Here is a 12,957-nt window from a genome sequence, read left to right on the forward strand (position 1 = left end):
TTCATATTATTTACACAAATTTACAGTTTCAAAATGTGCTTAATGAAAGAAGCATATAACTATACAACTATACTATACAGCTATACTATATATAACTATACAGCTATACAACTGGGCAAAGTTGATACATGTGTACATTTATTCTTATTTTATCCCGCTTTATGCTTCCTTACGCTAATCAGAGGCTAATGGAAGATATGTTGTACATTCAAACTTCTCCTTGCAATACCAAATTCCCCAAACATTCGCAAACCGTCGCATCGTGACTTGATGCAACTTGAGTCAAATATTTTGTCCAGTGTGAGGTTGCTCTAAGAGGCAAAATCCGATATTACCACCTCCTTTTGAATACTTTGGTTTTCTACCATTTATCTTCCCCTGGGATGACTGCTGGTCTTTTGGCTGGTAGGCTGTGAATTTGAGAATGGTAAGGAAGGTCATTCCTTTGGTTTAAAATGGTCGCGGGGGAGAGTTTGCCACATGCCCAGAGGATGTAGATGTCTTCTACGAATCTTAGGCAGAGGTGCAGTTTTAGATGTTCTGAGTCTAGGAACTCTTGTTCCAGCCCACACATAAACAGGTTTGCATAGGAGGGGCCATTTTGGTACTCATGGCTGTGCTACGAATTTGCAGATAGTGATGGTCTCTGAAGCAGAATTTATTGCAGGTGAGTACAAGGTTGGCTTGTTGAATCAGGAAGTGAGTGCTGGGACTTTGTGGTCAGGGTCGGCTGTCAAGGAATGAGTCAGTGGAATCGAGGCCATGGATATGGTGATCTTGGAGTAGAGAAAGGTGACATGAACATTGGTTGAGTATGGTGTTGTGTGGTATAGGTGTAAGGTAGGATATGGGTGAAGATTGTGGAGTTGAATAGCTCTTCAAGGTGACCTCGGGAGAGTACAAATCCATGGAATTTGTTCGGGTGTGTGGTGGATAAGTCAACCATGGTGGGTTTGTAGGTGGATGGATCAGAGAGTCCAAAAACCTCCACCTGATACACCTGCAAACATTTTATTCATTCTCTGCCAACAAACCTTGCACACAGGATGCCCCTCGCTCTTCCTCAACCAGCACATCACCAACAGAAAATGACATGTTCCTTACTACCTGACCCATACAAACTTTCGTCCCTCCCCCACTTCACCAGAGAATAGCACCAATCCCTGGACAAAACATTCTCCCAGAACATTGACACTCTTTGTCCCCAACCACCTACTGCCTGCACCTCCGTCTTGAACCTTTCTAACCATAACATCTCCACCACTGAAATCGATATCTTTTCCAAAGATTTCACCTTCTCCTCTGCTGCCCTCTCAACAATTACAAACTGTCATTTGATATCCCAACTTTTGCCCATAGACTAAGATGGATGTATTTTTGGGCCAAAAATGCCCTCCACCATCCCTGACAACCCCACTTTCTACCTTCTCCCCAAAACTCATAAATGAGAGACCAGTTACAAATCACTCACAGAACGGATATCAGTGTTCATAGATTCACTTCCAATCCCTCGCCAATGCCCTCCACTCCCTTCTTTCCATCTTTCACAGTGATCCTGCCACCAGGGACATTTTTTGGGATAATCCTAGGATGATCTTTATATATTTTAACTATGGAAATACTAACACTCTTCTGAATGTACATACAATCCGTTTTCATATCACACTTTACAAGTAGGTAATTCATTATAATTACATAAGGAAATGCTGCCTTCTGTGATAGACTGGTCAGTGTAATGCACAGCAAGGGGAAGATTTCAGGATCAAAACCTGGACGTATCATTTGGCTACTCCTATCGAGCATTTCATCATTCACCGAAAATGCTGCAATTAACCAAAGAGGTAGAAAAGATAGAAAAAATAACAAAGATATAATTAACTAATTATAGCGTTCTTGCTACAAATCTTATATTGCAAGAAAAATCTGGAAAAATTCTTGCTTTATTAGGACCAGGAAAGTTTTGTGCACAATACAGGTAAATGTAAAATAAGGGAATGTAATATTGGGGATCCATTGTAATTATTACTTAATAATTAGTTTGTTTAGTTGAAAATTAAGGCTGAGCCAATGCAAGGGTGGATTAAAGGGTGGGCAGAGGGAGCGATCGCCCTCTCCGAGGAACTTGAGGGGGCATCGTGACGGACTTCCACCGAGGATGTATTTTATTTTCTTCACAAATTTATAAATAATTTACTCAGAATGAAATATAACACATATAGTGTCAATTAAGAAACAAAAATTGCGGAATAAAGGGAGATGGAGAGGGCACACCACTACCCGATGGGTGACATCTTTATGGGACTTGTTTTATTTCTTCAATAATATGCACGGTTGAAATGCAATAAGGCAAATATTGTAATATTTTACAAAGAACTACTGTTATGGGGGAGCAGGGAGTTTAATGGCGAGTGACCTAAATGGGGGCAACGAAAGAAAGGGGCAACAAATAATAGGGGTGACGAATGATAAGGACGAATGAAGACAGGGGCGACGAATGAGAAGGGGACGATGAGATACAAGGGGTGAACAAAGATACGAATGATGAGAGATAGGGGCAACGAAAGATAGGATGTGATCAAGAGACAGAGAGGCGAACAAAGATAAGAATGACGAAGAATGGGGCTGACGAGAGACAGGGGCCAAACAAAGATGAGAATGACAAGAGATAGGGGAAACGAAAGATAGGACGTGATGAATAAGGGGGCGACGAGAGACAGGGGGCAAACAAAGGTAAGGCTGATGAAGGAAGGTGGAGGGGTGATGAAAGATAAGCACGAAATGAACTTAAAGGGAAGTATAATATTACTAGGGTAAATCAAAGGAGTCGTGAGGTGGCCGACCGTCCCTTCACAGAGGATCTAGAAAATATTCCCGTCACCTCTGCCTCCTCATTCATTATTTTCATGCACAGTTACTGTGGAATGGCAGTAGCCAGGGCAGGGAGTGAGAGCAGCTGACATGTACCCCAGCGCCACTTGGACGATGATGAAAAAAAAATAGGAAAACTACAACCATAAATCTCAGTAGTTTGCTGCAAGGGTGAATTAAAGGTTTCAGGTGGCGACCATTCGTCTCCTGTGCCCTTGAGAAGGTTATTTCTTTATTTATTTTTTTTAAAGTTGGAATGAAATACATCAAACATTGTGGCATTCTATAACATACCCAAGAGCTAAAAATTAGCAACCATGGGAGGTGACACAGCAGTGCTTTTCTTGCCTGTTGAAACAAGACATTGGTTAACCTGCTCTACTGTCCCAACAGTAACATCTATTGTAAAAATAAATCAATTTATTGTGATTTTTGAGAAATGTAATACAGTCTTAATTTTATTGAAGTTAAACAACTTAGAATGATTGGTGTGCCCAGCAAACGTTGCAGTATTTTATACAGTGCTATAAAAACTGGAGGTGCAATGCATGTGGCGCTTCAAGCTTTGGGGCCGTGAGCCCCAGTTTTTTTAAAAAATAGAATGAATATTCCTTTCCTTTTTTCGTTCTACAGTTAAATAAAGATGAAATTGGAGAAGTCAATAATATATCATGTATTTATCACTTATTAAGTAACACACGCTTGTACTAAACATATGAGCAGCAGGACTTTGCGAGCCTTTAACAAAATTGTTTCTTTGTCCTGCGGTGCTCCTTGATTTATCAAAATATGAACTTCAAAAGTGTACCAGCGACGTTAGTTCTAATATTGTACACCCAATACATTCAGACAGTATACAAACAGATATCACAAGAGTTTCGAAAGAGAGTGTACTTTCTTTTTTAAAAATACTGGAAAAAAGGAGGTTATGACTCCCATCAACCCTTTTGGCACGCCTCTGATCACAAAACTCGAGACCATTTGCAATGTTACTACTTTCATCCTGTAACACGACTATTAAACTTCTTTTCTGGATTTATTTACCGCTTGTTTGATCTTCCTCACTTTACCCATGACTGTGGCCTCTGCAGAACGTGCACTTTCCAAATTCCAGCCAATAAAATATTATCTGCGGAATAGTGCTCCTCAGAAAAGAAAAACAAACATGTCCGTTTTGAACAATGAACACAGGCAAATGGAACTGCGAAGCGTTGAACACGCTGAGAAACACTTATCTCATGGCAAAGCACGCAAGCGAATATTTCAGGTTTTCAAATAAAAATTTTACAATTAATTTAATATCGTTACTTATTTCTTGTATCTTGATTGTTTGATATGTGTTAAGTACACATTCATTACTTGTTTTGATGTAAAATGCAAACTTCTTTCAATAAACATCAGCCACGCCATGTTAAATTTCTGACTTAAAAACAATGTAAGCATGCAGTTCATAATTGTAACCGCCCTCATAGTAAGGTGACCAGATTTTTAAAACAACAAAAGTGGACAATTTTCATATTTTCCTTCAGGAAAAACGGGACTTCAGAATGTCCACTTTTTAACAAAAAGAACTGTTTTTCACAAATACTTGTGTTGTAAATAACTTACACAATATGGTGATGTGCATTGCACTCCAACTAAGCAGTCATTTTAATTTTGAAATCATTCATTGATATTTTTATATTTTACCAATGAATGGATCTTCTTCAGATTGATTGAGTTGGTGTTTAAAGTCCACTTTATGCAAGCAAGGCTAATCAGGACTGGACCTACAGTTTAAGGTAGGATCTGAACCACTGTGTGCCTCCACCAGGTATCGAACCCGGAACCCTTTGATTACAAGGCAACGACGCAACCACTGCACCATCGGGGAGGCCAGATCTTCTTCAGAACATTCCTCTTTTTGAATAACATTTTGTAAAAGTTTACACAAGTGTGATTAATGTTCACCTTTCTAATCAATATAGTTTTCAAAGTTTGCATTAAAAGAGCATTCCTGTCACTAGTCCACAAACCATTCATGTAGGAAAACACTCGTTCAGGGGGGGACATTAGTATACAGAGAAGAAACTCCAATATTTTAAGAAAATTGGAAATCTGAAATAATTTATATGCAATGATTGCTAGGTGATGTTTTTTCCAGTTTTCATTTTTCCAATAGTTCTGGCGTTATGTACTAATTCTATGCCGATAAGTCGCTGTCACAAAAAGGGGGACATTTTGACGTCCCGTTTGACGTTATAAAAAATCGGGACAGAGACTCAAAGAAAAGGGACTATCCTTGCAGATACAGGACCTCTGGTTACCTTACCTCTGAGCACTACAAATACTATGGCTGAGTGTGTGTATGGGGGAGGGGAAACATGATATATGGTTGGATCTTCAATGTTTTAGTTGTGACAGTGATTTTATGATATATGTGGTAGGACCGTAGTTTATGAGGCAAGTGTGTTGGGTGCCAAATGTTGTGGGTGGGTGGTGGGGGTTTTCCATAATGGGTGTCTGCCCCCTCCGAGAGAACATCTTTAATCCGCCAGTGAGCTAAAGACATCGTGCCATCGTTATTAGTTAAAGAAAAGTATATTTTTAAATTTGAAAGCTGGTACTGTTCTATACTTTTTTAGAGTCTGAAAATCTTGAAAATTTTCAAAGACATGACATGACACTTTCACATAGTCTAAATATTTTGAAAATTGTTCAAAATTTTCATAATTTGGATAACAGCATTTTAGGGACAAATTAGCTTCATTATTACAAAATTATCTTATGTGAAAATTACCAGCATTTAAATAAAACACTGGTAAATTACATATACATTTTAAAATGTATTAATATGCTGAACTTCTTTAAAGTATTTCAGTTTCCATATATTGTCATTGGTGTCCACAGGAATTAGTAATATTATAGATATTGGTGTTTATAGCTGATCCAAGGTGGATCAGCTTCATAAAAATATCAATAAATATTAAACCCATACGTACCGGATAACATAATTGACAGGAACAATGACTAAGCATATATAAAACACGATGATGACTGCTAGTGCACCTGTAGTTGCAAGAGCATAATCTTCAGAGCTGATGTTGTGCTCAATGCTGAAGGACACTGTTTTGTTACGGTATCGGCTGCTAGTCTGTTGTACTCCAGAACATTTTGTGTCATCCGCTTGTACAACAAGCACAATATAGACGCCTTCTTGGTATTTGTTTTTCTGAAAGTAGGCAGGAAAAAGCACTGTAATGACAGCAGACTGTCATTTATCATGCCACCGTTATTAAAACATGTTGATATTTATTAATTACTATTTTAGTTTCCTCAGGTGAGATAACAAAAAAGACAAATTTGATTTAGGCAAGGTCACAGGTTGACTCTTATTCTTCTATTATTTTTATTTTCATTACATCTTTTTCCGTTTTTCTCCATGTAATATTTCTTATTGGTTTCTATAAGTTATTTACTATGTTCTTTAAATTGAATATTACAACTTTTTTCACAAAACGGCACACAAACAAGATGTTTTATGTATAAATATCAGCAAAAAATGTAGGTTAAACAGGACTAGAACCAAAGTCTCTGGAGTACACAGTCATTGTTCTACCAACTTTTTATTAAAGCAAAACCACTAATCAGTAGTGTCCTCTCTCATTCCATTATATTGCTCTGTCTTCATACACATCAGTTATAGTCAAATCCCTATTTTCAAATTTTGGACAAAACCCAAACATCCATGTCTTAGAAGGGATTCGAATGTGGGATCCATGGGCCCATCCATAGTAGGCTGTGCTAAACCAACCACTCTGTCATGGAGGTTGATCCATTGTTCAACATTTCATTATGGCACACAAACTACAATGAAGAGTCTTCAAAAAATAAAACATAAAAAAAAAATATCCATGCTAGTTTTCATTTGCATAGATATTCCTTGTATAGTGTATTCACGTATAATTGCATTTCTTAACCAAATGTTTCTTTTTAGTTATGAAGTAAAAATATTTTTTGTATAAAATAAGTATCATAATTCATAATATCAGGAATGGGAAAATTAACCAACAATACAATAGAATGGGGATGCCAATCCACTTTTTCCTCTAGACCCTATGTCTTCAGCAGAACAAAATTGTAATTTGGGTTTTGGAAGACATGGATATTAATTTCTTTTAGATTAATAATAATATGAAAACAATACAGGGTAAGTCAAAATGATGAACCCGATTACAGAAATTTTTTCTGTGAAATCTAATAAACATATGTTATTGTGAGACATGCACTTAGAAAGGTTCATTCAAAGTTTAGTTTCCATGCAGTGTTTCCACTTTCTACAGCTAGGAGTCAGCAGCGAGCAGGAAAATGGCGTTGACTGGAGAACAGAGATCTTTCTGTGTGCTTGATTATCATGTGAACAAGTCTGTGATTAGGTACGGCATTTCCGTACCAAATATCGGAGAGAACCACCTACGGGGAAGGCCATTCGTAAGTGGTATGAGATTCGGGCTGCATCTGTAAAATCAACTGGCCATCCTTCGACTGGGGAAGAGACTGTGGAACGGGTGCGCACATGTTTCGTGCGGAGTCCACAGAAGTCCACCTACTGGGCAGCGAGAGAACTTCAACTTCCACAGAAAACTGTCTGGCGGGTTCTGTGGAAACGTTTACAAATGAAACCCTACCACTTGCAACTAGTTCAAGCCTTAAAATACACTGATTATGCTTTGCGCGCATCCTTCTGTGCTGATTTCCTCGCATTTATGGAAATGGATGGGTTCTATGAGAGGTTAATTTACAGTAATGAAGCAACTTTTCACCCTTCAGGGAAAGTGAATAGACACAACGTAAGGATTTGGGGAACTGCTAACTCCCATGAATTTGTGGAATGCGATTCTCTCAAAGTGAATGCCTTTTGTGCCATTTCCCATGAAAAGATTTATGGGCCCTTTTTCTTCCATGAACGTACTGTGACAGGACTTGTTTTCCTTGATATGCTGCAACTATGGCTCCTTCCACAGCTTGCAGAGGATAGCGTAGATTTCATGCTCCAATTGGATGGTGCCCCTGCGCATTACCATGGCAGCATTCGGGACTATCTCAATGGGGCATTGGAACAACGTTGGATAGGCCGTGCATCTCCGGAGGATGGACCTCTCCTTCATTGGCCACTTCGTTCCCCCTGACTTGGCCCATGTGATTTCTTCATGTGGGGTTTTGTCAAGGATAATGTTTCCGTACCACCACTTCCAACAACATTGGATGACCTGCGTGCCTGCATCACAGCAGCCATTGCTGATATTGACCGCAACATGCTACACATGCTACACAAGGTTTGGCAGAAGATAGACTATCGGCTTGATGTGTGCTGTGTTACGCGAGGTGCTCACATAGAACACTTGTGATTTGTTTGAAAAAAACTTTGACAGTTTACCTTTCTTAGCACATGTCTCACAATAACATTTGTTTATTATATTTCACAGAATAAATGTCTGAAATCGGGTTCATCATTTTGACTTACCCTGTATAGAAGTGACCATGTGTTTTGGAAGAATCTCATTTGACTAATTGAATTAAAAATACCATTGACAGTTATAAAGAGAAGTTTTACCCACATCCTCCATCCACTATGCTATCTAGTCAACCTATCCTTCATCACAGGACTTTTCTCTGAAACTGCATAAATTAAACCAATATACAAAAAGGGTGAGAAACACAACATAAGTAACTTCAGACTCATAGCATTACTCTCACCATTCTCTTAAATTATGGAAACTGCAATGAACAAATAACTGACAACCTTTTTAGAAAAGAACAACATAATCTCTAATTCACAACATGATCTTTGGAAAGGCAAATCAATAGATGCAGCAATATTTGAATATATAGAACATGTTTGAAAACTCTTGGACAATAGGGAACAATGTGTTGGACTATTTCTGAACTTAACAAAAGCTTTTGACACAGTACCACATGACCAACTCACAAATAAACTAAACCACTATTGTATAAGGGAACTGGTAAACTCATGGTTTAAATCCTATCTACAAATTCACAGCCAAATCATGAGAAGCGTACATAAAAAAACACTTCTGTATCTGCCTGACATTCTAAACCTTGTAAAGTATCATGTGGAGTCTCCAAGGGCTCGATCCTGGGACCAATACTTTTTATCATATACATAAATATTATATGACACATAATACATATGAGCCAATATGAGCCAATGAGCAGATGACGCGAGTATAGTGCTGACTGGCAAAAATGAGCAAATACTTAAATCTAATATCAAAAACAAAATGTTCATCTTTCAGAGTGGTTCAGCAGAATCGAATCAACAATAAATAAAAACATAACAGTAGCAATAAAATTCCACCACCCAAGAAATAAAAGCAACAGCAAATCAACTGTAAGCATAGAAAATGAAAACATTAAATTTAAAAATTTCATAAAATTTTTGGTTATATGGATACAAGAAAATCTCAATTGGGACACCCATATTAACTATCTAGCAGGAAAATTAAGCAGAATCAAATATGGCATAAGAATCATGAAAGACATAACAGAATAGAACACAATGAAAATCCTATATTTCAGTCTATTCTAATCGCAACTAACATATGGCATTATACTGCGGGGAATTGCAAGGAACAGCTTGAAAATATTTAGCCTTCAGAAAAAAGTATTAAGAATTATTACGCGAAAGAAATGTAATGAACCATGTAGGGAAATCTTCAGGGACCTTGGCATTCTACCAGTACCCTGCCTATAAAAAAAAATAATGTATTATGTCATGTAAAAATGGACCTGACAAAGTTCTTCAAATGCAACGGTGAAGTACATCATTAAAACCCGAGAAATAACTCCAATCTTGCAGTTCGAATGCGTAACACATCACTATTCGAAAAGGTCCAAAATTCACCTATACAATCAGTTGCCAGATCACACAAAATTTATTGAACAAGTAGCCAAATTAAAAAAAAAAACTAACAAATCATCTGTTGTGCCATTGCTATTACTCAGTGAGTGGATTTATGAACCCCTAATCCATCCACTCACTTGTTGGTTGATTGATTGGAGATTCATGAATTCATCCACAAGAGTGCAATCGAAAATGTAACCAATAGTTCCAACAGATACCCACAATAGGCTGAATGGCATCTCGCATGTCATATTTATTTATTTAATTGTAGTTGTCTCCAACAGAGAAAGCTTCTCCAATTATGGGAGACTTGCATACAGTTTAAATATACATACATAATTAATAATATATAAAAACACACATACACACAAATAAAGAGATACTTCACACAAATAGATATTTACAAGACAAAACAATACAAAGCCATACCTACACTCATAGTAAATGGTAACAATATACCTATCACCCATGATATATATACATGTTTAGAAATCCCTAAATGTCTGCACTTACAAGACAATAATTTCTATAATTTCTTGCGCAAACCATAATGATTGAAATTTTGTCTTGCAAACATTCAGGGAATACAAAACAATACAAAGCCCTACATACACTCATAGTAAATGATAACAAATAAATATCTCACCTATAACATATATTTATATTCAGAAGTCCTAAATATTTGCACTTATAAGACAATAATTTCTATAATTTCTTGTGTAAAACATAATGATTGTAACTTTGTTCTATAAATATTCAGGGAATACGAAAAGTCTAACTCATTACCTATCATTGATAACTTATTGTAGAAATCTAACATTTGCTGTAACGGAGAGTTTTGATACTTCTTAGTTTTAGCCATTTGACAATTCAGCAAGTTTCTATTTCGAAGATGACAACATGTAGTATTAAAAGATATTTTGCTTAAAATTTGAGCATTATCAATAAGGCCATTAATTATTTTATACAAAAATAGCTGTTGCATAAAAATTCTCCTTGACCTTAATGATGGCATGTCGATTTCTTTTTGAAGTGTATTGGTAGATAACATTTTAACATTACAATTCTTACCATGTTTTTTGGAATACAAATAACGTTGAAAGCGTTTTTGTATTTGTTCTATTTTTTCTATATATTTTTTAGCTATTGGTGACCAGATTATAGATGCATATTCCAAGGTACTCCTAACCATTGCATTGTATAATAACGTGATTGCATCCAAATCCTTTAAATATTTTGACATTCTAATTACAAAACCTAATTTTTTGTATGCAATATTTACCATTTGTATTATATGAGTGGAGTACGAGAGATCCTTGTCAATTATTATACCAAGATCCTTCATAGTATTGACTCTTTCCAATTTTTGGTTGTTTATGAAGTATTCACATTGCACGTTCGATTTATTTGCAGATAATACCATGTAATAACATTTTTTTATATTGAGATCAAGTTTATTTTGAATACTCCATTGATAAACACGCTTTAAATCTTCCTGCAATTGACAAGTATCTTGCAACTTTGTAATTTCTTTATATATTTTGATGTCATCTGCATACATTAGACAACTAGATTTATTAATACTTAATGGTAGGTCATTCACATACAGTACAAAAAAAAGAGGCCCTAAGTTTGATCCTTGCGGTACTCCAGAGTTTACATCATATTTAAAAGATTTTGTCAACCTAAAATCTACATATTGTCTTCTATCTTTCAAATATGATTCAATCAGTGATATCCAGTCATCTGATAATCCATACTATGTTAGTTTATGAAGAAGCACTTTATGATTGATTTTATCAAATGCTTTAGTAAAATCTAAATAAATAGTATGTACTGTGGATCTATTATGTAACATTAAATGAACTTCTTGTGTATAATTTAATAGATTCGTGATGGTCGATCTTTTTGCTGTAAAACCATGTTGACAATCTGTTATCCAACATTTGACATGATTATATATTCTAGTGTAAAGAATTTGCTCAAGTACCTTCACAGGGGAGCATAAAATTGAGATTGGTCTATAATTTTCTATTTCGGATATTTTATTCGTTTTTGGTATAGGACACACCTTGGTTAGTTTCCAAATACTAGGAAATGTTTGCGTCTTCAATATTAAATTGTAAATTGTGCACAAAGGATATTCTAATATTTCCGAACACGCCTTAACGATATACGGCGGAATCCCATCTGGTCCACATGACTTCTTTGCTTTAAGATTCTTTACTGCATTATAATATTCGTCTTTATGAATTTTATTCAATGATAATGTTATAAGTGTATTAGCTTTTGTATTTACAACTACACTAGAATTATCTTCATTTTGTTCATTTTGTCTATATACAGTGCTAAAAAAATTCGCAAATTCATCTGCGATACTTTTATTTGAATCTAATATATTCTTACCTGATTTCATTTTCTGATTATTAATTTTTTTAGTGTTCCTCTTACTTTTTGCAAATCGCCAAAAACCTTTCATATCAATCTTAATATCTTCCTCTAATTTTTTAATATAATTATTATAAGCATTTGTAATTAAAGTTTTCGATCGTTTCCGTAATTCTTTATACCTATGTTCACTATTGCTATCATGTTTCTTGCGTTTCCTATAGTATTCTTTCTCCTTTATAATATTAATAATTTCTGCATTAAACCAGTAAGGATATTTACTATTGAAGGTGCGTTCTTTTCTTGGTATGGTACTATTCAATACTACATTAAACTTATCGTAAAACCATTTTACTGCATCATCTACATTATTGTAATTCTTTAATTCTGTCCAATCTATTAAGTTGAGCATTTGATATAGTTTTAAAAAGTCAGCTTTTTGAAAATTATAAACATTCACTTTCTCCTTTGAAACTCTATCATGAATAGAACCCAGATGAAGTGTGATGTTTAAAGCTGGGTGATGTAAATCTTCCTTTACAAAGGGATATTCTTCTCTATGTATTAATATGTTATTATTGCTATTAGTAAGTACCAAGTCAAGGGTTTTATTATTCTGATTTTTAATATTATTAATGGAACATAAGTCATAGAGATTTATAAAGTTAGCTAGATTGATGCATGTGTTATCCCCATTTAATAGGTTATATGACGCATCACTTATTAAAGATAAATTGAAATCTCCTATAATGAGAATATTACTATTTTGAAGATATGTATATTGTTCGAATATATTG

At 35.6% G+C, this 12,957-nt stretch overlaps 1 protein-coding gene across 1 annotated transcript in view; it reads right to left on the reverse strand.

Annotated features, from left to right (window-relative positions):
- Positions 1-12,957, reverse strand: part of LOC145993916 (SID1 transmembrane family member 1-like) — a 373,625-nt gene that overhangs the window by 148,256 nt on the left and 212,412 nt on the right. The window contains exon 6 of the mRNA XM_083129833.1: positions 5,850-6,079. Within this exon, the coding sequence (XP_082985959.1) occupies positions 5,850-6,079 (230 nt within the window). The remainder of the gene's footprint in view (positions 1-5,849; positions 6,080-12,957) is intronic.

The sequence above is a fragment of the Lepisma saccharinum genome, chromosome 10 (genome assembly GCF_977018435.1).
Source record: "Lepisma saccharinum chromosome 10, izLepSacc3.1, whole genome shotgun sequence".
Classification (NCBI taxonomy): Eukaryota; Metazoa; Arthropoda; class Insecta; order Zygentoma; family Lepismatidae; genus Lepisma; species Lepisma saccharinum.